Source organism: Patella vulgata, chromosome 5, assembly GCF_932274485.2.
Source record: "Patella vulgata chromosome 5, xgPatVulg1.2, whole genome shotgun sequence".
Classification (NCBI taxonomy): Eukaryota; Metazoa; Mollusca; class Gastropoda; family Patellidae; genus Patella; species Patella vulgata.
Window position 1 is genome coordinate 269,019 of NC_065883.2, and position 18,479 is coordinate 287,497.

The 18,479-nt window shown below is 33.9% G+C and overlaps 2 protein-coding genes and 1 long non-coding RNA gene across 7 annotated transcripts in view; 2 read left to right on the top strand and 1 right to left on the bottom strand.

Annotated features, from left to right (window-relative positions):
- Positions 1–8,808, top strand: part of LOC126821662 (uncharacterized) — a 68,269-nt gene extending 59,461 nt beyond the window's left edge. For all 5 annotated transcript variants that reach the window (XM_050550129.2, XM_056101382.1, XM_056101384.1 and 2 more), the window contains 3 exons: positions 924–1,020; positions 1,891–2,002; positions 2,985–8,808. In XM_050550129.2, the coding sequence (XP_050406086.1) occupies positions 924–1,020; positions 1,891–2,002; positions 2,985–3,130 (355 nt within the window). In that variant the 3' untranslated portion in view covers positions 3,131–8,808. The remainder of the gene's footprint in view (positions 1–923; positions 1,021–1,890; positions 2,003–2,984) is intronic.
- Positions 8,809–9,796: 988 nt separating this feature from the next.
- Positions 9,797–12,569, bottom strand: LOC126821672 (uncharacterized). The gene is made up of 2 exons (XR_007680436.1): positions 12,339–12,569; positions 9,797–10,123 (listed from the first exon to the last, which is right to left on the bottom strand). It is a non-coding gene; the product is annotated as an uncharacterized LOC126821672 (long non-coding RNA).
- A 1,161-nt stretch (positions 12,570–13,730) lies between these two features.
- The window catches only part of LOC126821663 (glycogen phosphorylase, muscle form), a 28,427-nt gene continuing 23,678 nt past the window's right edge, over positions 13,731–18,479 (top strand). The window contains exon 1 of the mRNA XM_050550135.2: positions 13,731–14,115. Coding sequence (XP_050406092.1) covers positions 13,870–14,115 — 246 coding nt within the window. The 5' untranslated portion in view covers positions 13,731–13,869. The remainder of the gene's footprint in view (positions 14,116–18,479) is intronic.

The following is an 18,479-nucleotide window of genomic DNA, read 5'->3' on the forward strand; positions in this document are numbered from 1 at the left end:
CAACATTGATGTTGTGATCTTACCTCGAAAAGATGGGCTTCTCATATCCAATATTTAAGACAACATAAACATTTTACCATTGGTACACAAAGTGTGTACCATAATGCGTTTCAGCGCTATTTATAACAAGGGACTCGAAGAACGAGGCTAGACATATTCAACAAGTCATTCAAACGGTGACGTCATATTCTTATCTAGAAAGCATGCGCAATTAATACTATAGGTGTAGGCTGGAATAACCAGATGCTAGAGATTGCCATTCGATTGAGACTTCTGGCGTGTTTCGCCGAACATAACTGATTAGAAATTACAGTAAAAACAGAAACGATTGAATGTAAATCAGTTAATATATATTCATATTACATTATTATATATGTTACGACCCATTTGTGTCAATTTCTCGGTTCCAAATATTAGCGATTTAGCTCCTTTAACTCATTAATTGCTGATATAATGAGTTGTCATGTGTTGTTACACTCGCCTGCCAGGACAGCCGGCATCCACAAACAATTATAGACGCTAAAATTATCGTACAATTGACTTTATATATACACAGTAAAATGTACACACAATGTTTAAGTTGATGAAGAGGAAGCCAGTTAAAGTCAGTTCAGTATTTGGTTTCGAATCCCCGGTTGTACGTGGCAAGGAGTAGGGTCGCCTGTCCAAACTCGTGGGTTTTCTCCGGGTCCTCCAGTTTCCTCCCACTGCTAAAGACCCCTACGCGCAAGCGAATTATTGAAATAAAATTAAAAAACCATATGTTAGTCCCGAAATGACCTAGTTTGTGTCGAGTGGACGTTAAACCCCATTTCTCTCTCTCAGTTCAGTATTCTAGATTAGTTAAAATATTATGAATTTGTTTTCTTGAAATTAATATGGTATAATTTAAGGTGTGGAATATAAATATTGTTTTATTTCAGGCCAGGAAATAGAATCTCATTATTTTCAAGTACTCGTGTAATAGCTAAATCTCCGATGGTGAAATCATCATACCCAACATTTAATCTCCCGTTTGAGGCAAGTACAAATCTACATAAAGTACCTGTTATGTTTAAAAAACTGGATGTTAAAAGTTTAGACTAGATTTTCCAGTCAGCCCAACCTTATCTCTGTTATAGTCTGGTGTCACTGGACCCAGTTACAGGATATTAGACTGGTATTTGATTGGCTTACGTCAAGTGTTTGTTTGTAACTTTTTTTTTATGTTAATATTTTCTTTCACGTTTAGAGTTTGCTAAAACAAAAATTATATCAAAAATACAAAAATATTATTGATGAAAAGAAACACATATTATGTATGTCAGAAAAGAGCTGGGCCCAAAAAATATTCGCATGCGTGTTCCTTGGATTTTCCGGCGTGGTTCCCCCTTGTCAGTGATGCAGGACGGAGGGCCTGACAAGGACAGCTGTCTAGTCGTTCAGATGGGATGAAAAACCGAGGTCCCATGTACACATTGGCATGCACTTAAAAGACCCCTTGACAGTTGGAATTCGATATAAGAGTAGACCGTAGTGCCGCTGTCCGGGCAAAATTTCCCTCATAGCACACTGTATGATGCCCATCTTCATTAGCCCAGCATAGGAGCAGAACAGTAGGACGTTAAACTCCATTTCATTTTATTTCATTTTATTTCATTTGTTCCTTGGACAATTGTGGATTGATTGACAGACCACGATTCTTTATATGACATCACAATTCCAAGATGGCTTTGATGACATCATACTCATCCATAGTACAATGGTACATGTTTTGACTTCAAGGGGGATGCCGTCCACTGAATAACGTCCACAGTCTGAAAAAAACGATATGTTTAATGCCATGTTTAATGTGTTTCGTATTATGTAGATTGATCGAGGTCATGGTATATGTGTTTTTGTATTATATAGATTGATAGAGGTCATGGAATATCATCAGATGCCACGATAATATTTGATATCAAGAGATCCAGTAAAGAACATCTAGCAACTAGAGCATTCACTTTACGACATTTACTAGCAGGTAGTATTTCTCTACTTTCATTTTTATACGGCCACATTTACAAGCAGCTAGTATTTCTTTACTGTCATTTTTATACGGCCACATTTACTAGCAGGTAATATCACTCTACTTTCATTTTTATACGCCCACATTTACTAGCAGGTAATATTTCTCTACTTTCGTTTCTATTCGCCCACATTTCAGTGTAGGAGTATTATGTCGTCAATCATGTCCAACTGTGCTTCCGTCAACCCTAGATTACCACTCGTCAGGGCAGGTATTTCACCTGTGTATTTTATAGATAGGTGTGTTTGGATGGCTGTAATAAAATATGATATTATTGTATTTGTTAGACATATTTTTACCTCTACCTGGCCGGTCACCTCTGGCTTGCGGTTGTGGATTTTCAATCTCTGGTGTGAGCGTATGTGGCTTGGAGATAGGGGCGCCTTCTTAACCTCGTGGGTTTACTCCAGGTACTCCGGTTTCCTCCTACAGGAAATGAAAAAAAAAAACGCAACTTGTCTGCGATATCATCTTTGGTGGAAGCTGACGTTAAATACTAAGAACAACTATATAAACATAGTTTGTTAATGTTATCGTCGGTGTGACAAGAAGACCAGCCATAGTCACAGTCACACTACAGAACATTTAGATTGGTGGGACTCAGGATAGCCTATAGGATCATATTATAACATGGCATGAAAAATCAAGGTTCTTTAATCTTAGAGCAACACATATAGAACAAAAATTGAAGAACACTAACCTAGATAACAAATTGTGGTACCATAAATTTATCTTGTTGTCAAGTTCTATGCAGCATTCATGTCGTTTCGTTTCGTTAAAACTATTTGTTTTCTGTTGTATATTTACAGTTATAAGCAGCATTCATTTCATGTTGTTAATTAAAACTATTTGTTTTGTATTGTATATTTACAGTTATAAACAGCATTCATTTCATGTCGTTAATTAAAACTATTTGTTTTGTATTCTGTATTTATAGAGGCTGATGATGAAGGAACAGTGAGAACAACTTTACTTCTCCAGAATAACATAGAAATAGATATAGTTATATCACATGGAAAACCCAGTCCACATCGTAAACGACTTATTAATAATTTATCTTTCCGTAAAGACAAACATCTCTAGTGGCTTCAGTATTAAATATAGTAAAACATGAAATTAATGCCCTTTAAAATTAATGCCCTTTAAAATTAATGCCCTTTAAAATTAATACGTGCCAAAAAGGGCTGATAATAAACGTGTCTTGAAATTGATGTGACTCGTCAGGTCTAGTTCTTTCATAAATACCATTATCAACAGATTAATTTATTACAATTATTTTTTACAACGTATAAGTCGATTTTTTTTTTAGGCGGAAGTCATGACTTCATCTGATACTATATATTGACGTATATATACCTCATAGAATATAGTGTATAATTTATTTTAAACAGTGTTATATTTGACTATATTGATAAGTTAGTGGCTTATTAATAATGGCGAGGTCACACTAGAAGGCATTAATTTCTTGTTTTACCTAGTGTATTCGGGCCTTATATATATGTTAATAAAGATAATTATACAGCAATATACATGTATATACGAAACAGGCTGCTTTTATTATACAGCAATATACATGTATATACAAAACAGATAATTATACAGCAATATACATGTATATACAGCAATATACATGTATATACGAAACAGGCTGCTTTTATTAAACATGATATACATCTTAACAACAACTAAAAAAAGATGTTTTATATTTTTGTATTTAAGTATCTTTTTTAAGAAATCTTCATTATCACTGTCACTGTCAGTTGTAATACTTTTCATTATCTTTTTCAATTGTAATGGTTTTCATTATCACTTTCAATTGTAATGGATTTATTTTATATTTTTTGTAAAATTGTAATTATCCCTTTAAATTGTAGTGATTTTCATTATCTGTTTCAATTGAAATGCATTCTGTTATGTTTCAATTGTAATTTGTCTGTTATCCCTTTCAATTGTAATGGATTTCGTTATGTTTTTCAATTGTAATGGATTTCGTTATGTTTTTCAATTGTAATGGATTCCATTATGTTTTTCAATTGTAATGGATTTTGTTATGTTTTTCAATTGTAATGCTTTCTGTTGTAGTCTTATCTTTTTGAACTCTAATTCATGGTTTCTGATTTTCCAATTTATTTATAAGGTTTAGTGCTATAAATTATTTATTATGGAATTATCTGTTTGGTTGTTGATTTTATTGTGAATTCTAGTTTTTCTGATTAAATATATCCACTGTACACATATAAATAGGTTTTTTTTGTGTGTTGTGATTTCAAATTTATGTTAATGACTACGTAATAGTTAAAATTATATCGACAACCTCAACGTCGTGTCGTTATTATTTTTTAACAAAAACAAAAAAACATGTCCATTACCTCCAAGTAGTAGTGAAGACCAATGTTTCCTTGTGTGTGCACATAGCTTAAACCACAAAATTTACCTCAAAATATTATTTTTTTAACAACAAAAAAGTTAAAATAATTTGTGTTCAAGACCATAAAGTAGTTTTAAAAATTGATTCAGGGACCAAATGTGACAAAGAAGAAAGTTTTTTTCTCTAACCCTACTTTTTTCTTCCAAGTTTTAGGCAAATATCTATATTTTAAAAAATGATATTTTTTTTATCTCAGTAAAATAAATTTTGAATAAGTTTCTTTACTTTGAAATGTGTCGAATAAATGATCTAAGTACATTATGATACACAGAGATTTATGTTAATTAGAGACTCAAACAAAACAGATCGTTGATAATCAATTGACTGAAGCTGCCTCAAATAGTGAGCTTCACAGGGCTCTGGTTTCAGTCATATTTGCCTGTTTTGACTGACTGTAAAATTGACTGAAGAACTTTACATGCCATAAAGTTGCAAACTTTGAAAGAATTTAAACGGAATAAAAACAGTTAAATTGTGTAGGTTTTTTTGTGTATAAACACTTGAAAATATATTAAAGAATTATGATAATGATAAAAATTATTGGAAAATGATAAAAATTCTTTGGAAAAAAATATCTTGCTAATACATTAAAAAAAAATGTTCAGCAACATTTGGTATTTTCTCCATTGAAAAGAATTACCCTTCTGATTTGTAAAAGATGGATCCTTTTTCCAATCTGCTTGATATAAACGGGATCTTTCATGTGGTCCTGAAATTAATATTTGTAATATGTCTGAAATCAATTGATGTCTTATGATCAGATCTTTGTGATGAGTCTCTAATTACCCCTTATATTACCTTTGTATTTCATTAACCCTTTAGTGCCAGCCTGACGCCTCAAACCTCTTTAATCATGTGAATTATTTAAGGACTCTATACTAGTTCTGGGCCTCCTTGTCTTCGATATCACCCAAGGAGAAAGCAGACATTCTGGACCTGAGTCAGTTCACTGTTGTCAAGGGAACAGTAGTTTCGAGTGGTTATGAAAATGATCCACGAAACTCAGTGTAACAAAAAGATCACTTTTTTCTCATTTTTTCAGGGACTAGAGTAGTTCTAAAGGGTTAATTAAGGTGATAATAAAATGAATTTTAAAGGGGAAAATGATTGGAATAATTTAGAAATGTAATACTGCCTTTACTGATAAATGTTTGTTTATATATATGTGTGTTTAACGTTTGCTGTATAATTCATATAAATTTTAATGAAAATTTATGTTGCTGCTGCTTATATTATTTATGTAAAAATATTTTAGAACAGATGATGAAATAGATTTTTGTGTGCTTTATTGCCGCTCAAATTCATGATGGTTGGTTTGACAAATGATTTTGTTATCTAGATTGAACTGGACATGAAATAATCAAGGTTGGGCAATCCAGGAGAAACAAATTTTGCTTGTTAGGATCTAGAAATGTTCAAATGTTGATAATGGAAAAATACTGACATACCAAATATATTGCAATATATCAGTATTTTTACATCCCTTCAACTATCTGTAAATTACACATTATATTTTATATTTGAACCTATTTGAGTTTAATTCATTCTAAGCTGTGTGGCTGATTGTCTTTTCGTATTTTCATCAACAAACATTGTGTACTGGCAAGTTGTGTTGAGAGTTGACGTCCTTGTATCGTTGATGTCACGTTGATTGTAACGTGTGTATTTAAATCATTATTCTTATCATTCAACAGAGACCTTGTGACTGTTTTCATTGAACTGTTTTAGAAACTGTCAAGGGCTCCTGTTTCACTTGTATTTTACCAGTCTCGACTGACAGGCAGGGAAATTGACCAGCTAAAGAACTAACCTATCAGTCAAATTACAATTTTAAACAATTTAAATTAAAACACAATAAACACAGGGTAAATTTGAAAAAAAAAAAATAGATATTTAGATAACATTTAAAAAAATACCAATAAAATGGGATAATTGAAATTGAAAAATATTTCTTTCTGATCGTAAACAAAATATATCAAAAGTTGTCCAACTGGTAAAATTTTGAACTGAAAGCCCTTGACTTGACGCTACCTAAATTCCTGTGTCGTAAAACAAGGACAGCTGATTCCTGTGACTTGTGAAACTTAGTTCATTGACTTTAGCTACATTAATGTTTTATAAACTATGGACAACTTTCAAAAAAGTTTTTATTTATTTTCAAACAAGTTCACCAAAAAATTATGCACAACTTTCAAACTCATTATAAATTATTTTATAAACGAATTCACCTAGAAAATTAGGCACTTTATTATTTATTCACCAAGAAAGTAAGTACAACTGTCAATAAGTACGTTATTATTTATTCTACCGACATGTTGACCACCAAGAAAGTTTGTACAACTATCAACAAGCACGTTATTATTTGTCTGTCTTGCCACCAGCATGAATTGTTTATAGTTAGTTTTGTACATATTTTGTTTTTAATTATATAATATATTATATACACCTGTAGATTAATTGTAGATAATTAGATTAGTTTAATATATGTAAGTTAGATAGAAGGGAGTTATATGGAAACTTTGTCATCATATAGTTCAAGTTTATTTCAATAATTCAATTGCATGTAGCGGTCTTTAGCAGTGCAAGGAAACTGGAGGTTGGACGGGCGACCCTACTCCTTGTCGCGTACTGGTGTGGGGTCGAACTCATGCCGCTTGACTTAATAGACGACCATATGATATATATATAACTTTAGACCATTTAACTCCCTTGTTAGGTAAAATGTGAGTTTCAATGTTTAATCGTATCCTGATCACTTTCTAAGGTTGTCTCTTGATTTTATGTATTGGTCGAAAACTATTAATAACATGATTTGAATTTACAATACTTTGATTAATTTGCTGCTTAATGATAAATTTCAAATATCATACAATAAAAGGCAGCTTAATTCATATACGGCTTTGTAAAATAAACTATATATACAGTCAGTTGTTATAACATATCATCATGTCTATTAGCTTGATAATCTTCTCACCAAAGAAATTACAGGGTTTAGAGAACACCTGGCTCCCGAGTTCACAAAATTTGGTCGCCGTATTTTAACTAAAATATATCCCTTTATAAAACTTTTGTTGTTTTAATGTATCAAATACATCAATAAGAAGTTATGAGCAAAGTTATGTGTTTCTGAATCAAAGATATTTCTCATAGACAGTGATTGAAAGTTGAGTAAATTATTAAGTCTGAGAATGGTTTGTGAACTCGAGGCCTGGAAAACAAGGCTCATGTTACAGTCGTATTCTACAAGTCTTGACTGATTGGCGAAACTACTAACAATACATGTATATATGAACATTGGACTAATAACCCTAACCCTGTCGTATTCTACAAGTCTTGACTGACTAGCGAACCTACTGACAATATATATGAATATTGGAATAATACCTGAAACTGTCAGATTCTTTTTTGAAAAAATTATCTCCAGTAACTAAAATAAACCTCCAAAATTGACCGACTGACAAAAGTTTGAAGTGAAACCCCTGCTTCACACCAATCACACCGCAACCATAGATAATCTTTGACGTGTTTCTTTAAAAAGAAATCCTGCCAATTGTAGAGTTAGTTAGTTATTCAGCCATTCTGTATTTGCCTTGTTACATCACATTTTATAGTTTATTATTAAATAGATCAGGGCATTATTCTAACCACATTTTACTTTTTTTTTTTCAAATTTAGAAAGTAGTCAGTGTTATGAAGTGCTGTTATTTTATTTTTGTTAAGAGTTAGAAAAATACAACATGAATTAAAATACAGAATATGGAAACTTAAAATACTTTTAAAATTCTCATGGTTGATTGGCCGAGAACTAAAAGTATAGCGCAAATTTTAGTTGTTAAACCATTTTTTGACTGATATTCCGTTTAGAGGTTCAACTTTTACAATATTGTAGTAGAGGGTTCAAAATCCCTCAAATGGCATTCAGAGACTTTAACGAAGAGGTGCACTTTTAAGACCCATTTTTTGATTGATATCTCCTTTTAAAGATTCAACTTGACAACCCCTCAAATTACGATTAGAGACATTATTAGATATTGTTAGAATGTTAATTCACCTAAAATAATGCTTTTTACATTTTATAAATTATATTTACAATACCAGACATTTAACCACATGGCATATCATATTTTGTGTAGTGTCTTCGTTGTTATTTACAATATCAGACATTAAACCACATGGCATTTCGTATTCTGTGTAGTCTATTCATTGTTATTTTATATATTTAAAGATTGCGGATTTCTTTTTTCTCTTGTAATTTTGGTTTTCTTTATCTTGACATCTCATTTCTCATTTTATTGACCTTAATTTACAATCTGAATAAAATAAAAACAACTTATTTCTACTGAGTTTGAATTTCTATATCAGTGGTGACTGGTGACCCCAGGATTTTCCAGAAAGGGATGAGGGGTGCTTGTCTTCATCACGTCCCACATGCGGCACTGACAAGCAAAACCATCCTGAATAAGGAAATCAAGAGAAATAACTGAATCTCTGCATCCATCAGAAAGGGGAAAATTGGATCATAATGCTTGGATATGGCTAGCTTTGAACGAAAAATATTTATATACATTAATATTTGAATTTTGAACGATTGGGGAGCAATTTGTATGAAGATAATCCCATAAGTTTTAAATTACAGCATCTTTGTGTTTTATTTTTCTATTTTATTGGTGTGGGGCATGGTAGTCAAGTGGTAAGGGCACTTATTGATCCGGGTTCGGATTCCCATGTTGCCCAGGCCTTTGAGTCGGACAAAAAACTATGGTGCACATCAAAGAAACATTGATAGCTGCATTTTGGAAATAGAAAATAATAGCCATGTCAATTTCAAAACAACACAAGTAAAATCCATTCCTATCCTTTTACATGTATATTGATATTGGATAGAATGTGCAAGGTGTGCACTGGGTCAGGTCTAAATATTAAGGTCACCTGCAGATTTCGTCATGGTCACAAGCTGTAAATATTCAATCACCACAGAATTTGCATGTGGGGTTGGGCCCTGTAGATCACTAGCCAGGGGATGACGGTGTTGGTTGAAAAAGGTCCTCAAGATTCACAGGGTGGTTTCCACTTGTCAGTGGTGCTAAAAGGCACGTCTGGAAAGGAACAGAATCTAGTTGTCTGAATGGGATAAAAAAACAATCAATATCCCCGACAGTTTAAAATTGAAGGGTCCCAGTGACTTTGTCTGGACAAAATTTCAAACATAGCACACAGCATGGTGTATACAGAAATAAAGGACGTTACACCCCTATTTTATCTAAAGGCATTAAATTGAAGCTGATAATTCATAGATAATATTTAAACAAAATCACAAACACAACATTTTGTTACATTTTAATAAAAATAATGCAGGAATAGTATATTAGTGTAACATCCAAATATTCTTCACTGCCTTCATTCCAAATTTGGTATTTTTTTGTGTTTGTTTCTAAGTTCGGTTCAGTTTATCATGTTCTTCTTTTCAAATATTTAAAGTTCACTTCTAGATTTTATTATGTCTGTCTCTAGTTCACATCCATCTCTATAAATATTAAATCAAACTATGCCTAATCATCTCGTTTTTTATAATTTGGGATGTTCATGAGAATCCAGGATGCTGGTGCTACTACAACTGCACACATCACCATTCCAACTCCCACCTTTTCCTGGAATAATAAAAGAAAGATTGGATTAAATAAACATAAATAGATAGAAATAAAATGGGGATTAAAATCTTTCTTTCTTACACAGAGAGAGAGAGGGAGAGAGGTTTTAATGTCCACTCGACACAAACTAGGTCATTTCGGGACTAACATATGGTTTAATTTTATTTCAATAATTCGCTTGCACATAGGGGTCTTTAGCAGTGGGAGGAAACCGGAGAAAACCCACGAGGTTGGACAGGCGACCCTACTCCTTGTCACGTACAACCGGGGATTCGAAACCACGCCAGTTGACTAAATGACAGGTCTTATGATAAAGCACACGCACGTGCTACCCATTCGGCCATCCAACCCCCCTTGTTTCTTACAATTAAACATACATTACGCAAGAGCTAAATCTGTCTATCGCAGGTCTTTCTTTAGGCCTGAAATGTTATTTAAGTTATTAATTAGACATTAATTAACCTATCTAGACCATAACAACTCTCAATGGCATCGCTAGCCTGCGATCTTTGGTGGATTATTAGCCGATTTACTGCATTACTTTCCTTCACGAATTAATGAGTAAATGGATAGTCGAGACTATGCTGTTTATCGTATTGGCTTTAGTAATGATGATCGAGGCTAGAGGCGGAAATTTCAATCACTTAATTCTCGGTTCATATTGGATCAATTTGAATGAAATTCTAGGGTTTTTTTAATGAAAATCTAGTTTTTAACTATTATAGTGAGAACTGTCAGCTCTTTATATAATCCAGGGATCGAATTTGACGGACGCAAACACGCAAAATGCGTGTTGATATTGTAGACTGCGTGTCACAAAATATGTCAAACGAAAAAAAATGCGTGTAACATTTTTTCGCTTATTGTTACTGAATAACATGATTTCTTCTTTTACGCAAAATCAAGACGATAATTATGACAAAAAAAAGAAATTCTATACATTATTTTCCGTCCTAAGTTCCTTGCAAAATGTAAATAAAGCGATGTATTTATCCGGCGTTTTGTGACATCTGCGCATGCCTTTTTTCCCTCTTTTAGTGTTCGACTATCTGTCGTTTCATTATTGTCGTTATATTCCACCAAACAAATTCCGACATCGGTCAAAAATATACGTTGCTTTCACGGACACAAACAGTTTATTAATAGTAAAAAAAACACGTACTGCCACGGGGATATATCGCGGTTTTGATTTTTCTGGATGATATTTAACACAAATATTGAAAAAATGTTTACCTTTTGATGTTATTTACGACATGAGAAAAAACGAGTTTTCAAGGGTAGCTATAAAAATATGTACGGCGGAATGAACACAAACTTTTTTTTATGTTTTTTCATTAAAGAAAAAAATTGCCCCTTGAATTTCTTCAAAATCCTATTTTTGCTTGTACATTTGAAATCAACAAGCAATTTTGCTTGTGTGTTTTCAAATAAAGTTCTATCCCTGTATAATCTATCTTCTAATCTGTGAGAGTAATTTTGTCCTGATAGCACCGCTATGGACTACTCTTATTCTGTTTGGTTAAAGTGCTGACAATGGTATACATTTTGCATCATCTAAACAACTGAAACCCTTTTCATTGCCAAGCCCTTTCTTCCTGCACAAGTGACTAGAGGGAACGGGACTGGAAAACCCAACTTATAGGCCTACTCACCCAGTCACTCGGACCTTAAAATAACGTTTTTGATAGCTATATGACAGCCAGGGGAGACAAGCCATCGTCGGTTTTATGAACCTTTAATATAAACTTAAAGAAAAGTTCACAAACTTTTTGAGACCGATTTCAGCTATGCACACTAGAATGGTAACCTCTGTTAGTGGTGCAAGATTGAGAGTCTAGCAAGGAAGCGTGCCTGGTTGTTTGGTTGTTTGGATGTTTGGAGGTATGAAAAATCGTGGCCAAATGATGTGGGATGTGTCTGTGGGATGTGTCTGTGGGTGGCAAAAACAGCCATGCTTTAGTTCATAAACTAAAACCTACCGGCGTAGGCTATAATTTTTATTTTACCAACATTTTTAGCATCATTTTGCCCGACAACGATCATAAAGTCATTTTTCTACAACGCTTCCCCTTAGTGACATCACCAGTCCAGGATTCCAACTTCTATATAATACATTGGTTAACGTTCAAAAATACCTTTATTGCATCGACCTTGACAAGTAATTCGGCGAGGTCAGTTTTTTGCCATCGCTTTGATTCACGAAAGAAAAACTTACTGCAATTGAAATTTCGTGTTTAGGTGGACCAGACATTACATTTGCCTTTTGTGTGATGTTAGATCTTACAGCGGGTGCTGTCTTGGTTATAGCGCTACGCAAAACACCTGACATCTTTATTAGCTCGAACCGACGAAAAGTTTCTTTCTCGAAAACTAAAACCGGAAGTATAATTTGGAGTGAAATAGCCACGGACAAAATGCTTTACCATCGATATAAATAAAGACGGAAATAAATAAGGGGATATTAAGTATATAAACGACAAAATTTAATAATACTTTGGCTAAATTCTTATAAATTAATATTTCTAAATCATATTTTCATTTTATTTTCGAACAGCTCAAAATCCATTCTCCCATGCTTCTTCGCTTACAAGATATAGTCATTCCGACCAGCTATAAGAGACAAATTGTCCATTATCTGGATCTTCCGACCATTTTTTTGTTATTGGCATCTTTTATAGTCAAATTGGCTATAAATATATAAAATATAGCCATAATTCTAAATAAAAATAAGGCTACCGTAATTATAGTAAACAAAACATTTGTTATTTTTTTTTAATTTGCTCCAAATTATTTTCAAAACGCATGCGCTTTAGATCATAAGGACTTCATTTGAATCAAGTGGAAAGGCTTCGGTCCCATGCTTTTACGTAACAATTAAGGAGTAGGTTCTGTCCATGTAACCACTCGTGATGTTCCCCTCCTCCCCTGGTTTCCTCCCGTTGCTATAGACGCCTTGTATAAGCAGATTATGTTAGTCCCGAAATGACCTAGTTTGTGTTGAGTGTAGGTTCAACCCCACTTGTGTCCAGTTTAAGGCTGGCTGATTAATTTTGATAATGAGTATCCAATTTTTCTGACCACTGTTCAAAAATTAATCATTATACATCATTAATCAATTGGGTTGTTTATTTTTTAACAGTGATTGAGAAATTAAACACTTGTAAATTGGACACTCATTATCAAAATTGAATGGTCAGCTTTAAACTGGACAGAAGTACAAATTAAACGATTTATGGTGATTTTAAACAGTTTTTACGAATTTTTAAACAAAGGTTGGATATTAAACGAATGTGAAAGAAATTAGTGCTAGATACGCAAGATTAAATGATACCTGGGTTACAGTGAAGACCACAAATTATATACAATAGATTAGATACACATTCTTTGACAAGCTAGTCAAACAAGTCATCAAGTTTAATGACAGCTTTTAGTTATAATTTTATTGCCATTTATTTGTTTAGTGAAGTTCATTCAGTTTCCAAGACACATTATTGGTCGAGTTAGTCCTATACGATTGTGTTTTAAAATGTAACCTATTTATAGAATGTATCTTGCTGCATGGAGACTGATTTGCCTTGGACAGGGGAGGATACTCTGGTGAATCAATGTCAATGACAGCGAGGCTTCGTCCTTGAGGGAAGGGCGGCTAGTTTGGTGTATTATCTCATAGCTGTAGCAGACGCATCTGAAAAACAGTACAGTTTATCGTCTATTGCACTGCTGGGCATTCAACCGACACAGCTGACATGGCTGCAAAACCTCAGTCCGATCATGATAAGCGAAAACAAATTAGTATTCGGGGTATTGCGCCGGTGGAAAATGTTGGAACCGTCAAGAAAAGTTTCAACCGGCACTTGCATTACACTTTGGTGAAGGACCGAAATGTTTCCACTCCGAGAGATTATTATTTTGCCTTGGCACACACCGTAAGAGATCACCTGGTTGGGAGATGGATTAGAACACAGCAATATTACTATGAGATCGACCCAAAGGTAATAAAAATACTTGTTTTTAGAATTTTAGTTTTCAGGAGGAGACCGTGGTGTCCATGTCATGCTGACTTTGTGTTTTTATAGGCTAGTAAATGAAATGTCAAATTGATCGACATGCAAAAAATGTAAATAAGTAGCATAATGTCATCGATGGAAATTAAGTCCAAACAAGGGTAAGGTATTTTATTACAGTTTAGGAATCCAATAAAAAACAAAATGTTTTGGATTTTACAGGGATTTTAAAAAAATAGTGACTTTTGTTAGTGACCTAGTAAATCTACTGGTTATTATATAGAAACAAAGCTATCTTCGAAAGTAGATTAGTGCTAATCATAGATTTAATCTCTGATTTTCTGATCTGTCATATTCCGGAAAGCTAACTAAATTTTAAACTAGGATTTTTATAAACTTTGATTAACATAATCATTAAGTTCGGTAATCATTGTTCGAGAAACCATAAATTGTGATATTCTGGAACGTTGACTTGTAGTTATACTTAATCTTTGACTAAGTCACCCCAAATATTTGAAGAAAGGATTAAGTGCATGGATATGCCATTATGATGCATTCAGTTATGCAGTTATGAACCAATTTACGGCACTCCAATGTTAAAGGTTTGAATGTCGTAATTGTCCAACACGTGCCTGCAAATTTTCACGATGTTTCTTATTTTATTTCTTACCTGTGTTGACCGTGGATTTGCTACGGCCCGAGTGTAGGACTAGGAGGAAGATGAGAGCTTTCTCTGTTTCTGCCTGACCTTATTCTCATTCCACCGTAATAATAATAATATTCGTGAGACACGTACAACAACTTTACAAACAAGTCAAATAATATGTGTTTTAATTGTCAATATCTACCTGTTGTCATAATTCGTTGTACTCAAATAAAACACAAACACCGTTTTAAGAATCGTTTTAATTTTTAATCTCAAAGTAATAAAGTAATATTTGAAAAAAACAAACAACAAAACAACAAATACCGAAAGGTCCTCAACTTATCTATCCAGAGAAACAGAGTGGGGCGGAACAATTTTATGCTCGGTCGGGTGGTGTCAAAAAGTTTTTAGATCCCTGTATCATTGATGAAAATTAAGTGAATTTGAATATATAAATGGAAATTTGATTTGCACTGAACTAAATACAAAAGGCAGCAGATGCTCTGAAAATACACCAAGAAGGGTTTAATTTTCATAAAAGACCATGCCCCCTCCCAAAATTTTTTTGCCTCCCTCCGCTCGCCACATATATTTTTACACCACTCACCAAATCCTGGCTACATCCCTGTGTTTCAGTATGACCCTGCAGGCACATTTTCAAGTGTGTGCGCAGGCACACTCAACTTTTATAGAGCCCTGTGCACCACTGACAAAGGGTAACCAACCAGGCAGTAAAACTAAAATCCAGACGAACCTCCTGGTTAGCGAGTCAGGATCTTACCCACTAAAGCTCCCTTTATTTATTTTTAACACCACACATTCCCCTTTCACCATAATTCACACACACTCTTCGCATACTCAACTAACTCTGTCTAATATTGTATATTTTCGATTTACACCCTTCCCCGCCCCCCCGCAACCAAAACACAAGAAATTTTCGAACTGTAAAGGATGCATGTTCCTGAAGCAACGACCAAGAATTTACAACCTTGGATATGGTGTACGGATAAAAATAATAATTACATTTTCATCTTCCAGGTGACTGGCCTACGTCTGGGGTCTTATTTAAAGGGCCAATCTCGATTATATTTTGGAGAATAAAACTGCTTAATTTTGTGTTAAAAACCCTTAAAATCATCTACCTTAGGGCCGCGCCACTAACTCAATATACTTAATACATTTTCAAACAATTTAAACCCGTCAGTTTTCATCTGGAAACTGAGACCGGTGTCCCAAGCAGTATTATACAGTGTCTAGATAAAACCTGACTTTTAGGTTATATAAATAACGTGTAGGTGAAATGTACCTTTCGTTATCAAGCACAGCACGTGGGTCATGCACTGTATACATGTAGGTCTCTAAAGGAACGGCAATAGATTATCAGGTCACCCAACAAAAAATTGAATTGAACCCTTAATTGGGTTACGTATCCAGATAATCGGTTTTGACGTGGAAAACGTCTAAATATATCGAAATCAAATTTGGAGACAAGGTAAATACACCATTCATTCCTCTATAATTTGGCGCTTAGATTTCATACTTACACTTTTGTTTCTGAGACTCTGTTAAAATCCTTAATGTTCCCTCTAAATAGAAATATTGCAAGTTTATACAAAATTGACAAATAATGATAGATTCAGAATTTTCTATTGTAGTGAAGACAGTTATACCTTGGCACCTCCCCATTGTGAACTCAACTAGGTGGCTTGTGGGAAATGCGACGGATAACAACTACTGAAATTCTAAAATATTCTACAATACAAAAAATGCATTACTCTAATTTACTTCAATGTCTTTTTACAGGGACCCGCTTTTTCTCCCTGCTTACACCCTACTGATCCCTTTAAACCCCAGGTTCGGAAACACTGTTCTCAAACACAATGTCATGTTTTTGTGATCTACTTCCTGTAACTGGTCCATTTCGTCAATGATAAACAAAAACTCTTTAATCAATGATTTAAATGTTTGATTTACAATCAAATTTTAAAACTTAATTTTAATCGTTGACGAAGAGAAATTCTAGTATAAAATTAGCTAATCTGACTTTTGAGAATTCCAAACTTAGTCAACTACTAATCTCTAGTTACTGATTAGACCTAATCACAGATTATTTTAGACACTGTTCGAAAATATGGGCCTAAATGTTCAATTTTAGATTTGACTGTTTATAAATGGTGTATTTTTATTTTTATACTAAGTTTGTGCAAAATCTGAGGTAAATCTAGCGGTACTGGTACATTACCTGCAGTGAATGTTTTTAGTTGAAATAGACAACTTTGTACTTGTTAAATTTCAAGTGTCAAGTGACATTCATTTCCAGAACATAAATTAACACATAATTATTGCATTAAATGCTTGTGGGAATTACCTCAGTGAATCTGTTAATTAAATTAAATAATATATTTTTTGTTGAAAGAGTTTTACTCAACAAGTAGAAGTATCTAAAATCATGGACATTGTATCATACTAGGGTCCATGCTCCAAATACTCAGGTCATTGAGTCAACTGGCGTGGTTTCAAATCCCCGGTTGTATGTGACAAGGAGTAGGGTTGCCTGTCCAACCTCGTGGGTTTTCTCTGGGTCCTCCGGTTTCCTCCCACTGCTAAAGACCCCTATGCACAATGGAATTATTGAAATAAAGTTAAACCATATGTTAGTCCCAAAATGACCTAGTCTGTGTCGAATGGACGTTAAACTCTCTCTCCAAGTACTCAGATACTCAGAAATAATGTAAATGTTGTTGTAGGTATGATGTATGAGGTATGAGCTGTGTATTGTTTATAGACCATAATCTGACTAGTGAATAGAATTAGTTTTGTTGTCTTTTGTACTTATGGTTAACTAGTTTTCGTCAGAATTTGTTTTATATCAATTATGTCATTCCCTTTCAAATTATTCTCCCTGTATGCAAATAATTTGTGATTATTTATCATGTGACAAATGTTTTCCATCCTGGCAGATTATATACATGTAAAACGAGATATATGGTCATGCATGATGCTAATATGGTTTGACTGTATGCAATATTAGATAATAAATTTATATATAATTTACATATTATATAAACCACATATAAAACACAATGTAGCAAATTAAATTTACGAAATATTTCAATATTTCCTACTCACTAGTAAATAGTAAAATCAACAAGTATTCATTATATAACTCATGATTAGACAATAACACATGGTGTTGTTGTTGTTGTTGTTGAGGGGGTTGGATGGCCGAATGGTTAGCACGCGCGCGCTCTATCATACGGTCTGTCATTGAGTCAACTGGCGGGGTTTCGATTCCCCGGTTGTACATGACAAGGAGTAGGGTCACCTGTCCAACCTCATGGGTTTTCTCCGGGTCCTCCGGTTTCCTCCCACTGCTAAAGACCCCTACGCGCAAGTGAATTATTGAAATAAAAATTAAACCATATGTTAGTCCTGAAATGACCTAGTTTGTGTCGAGTGGACGTTAAACCCCATTTCTCTCTCTCTCTCCCTATTGTTGTTGTTGTTAGTTAATTGTATTTTACGTCCGCTTCCACCGAGGTGATATCCCAGACAATCACATGGTGTTGTTGTTGTTAGTTAATTGTATTTTACGTCCGCTTCCACCGAGGTGATATCTCAGACAATCACATGGTGTTCTCAACCTTTTTTATATACCAGTTATCGTGTACAGACTGCTAAAATTCCTGAGTGCATTTATCAATTA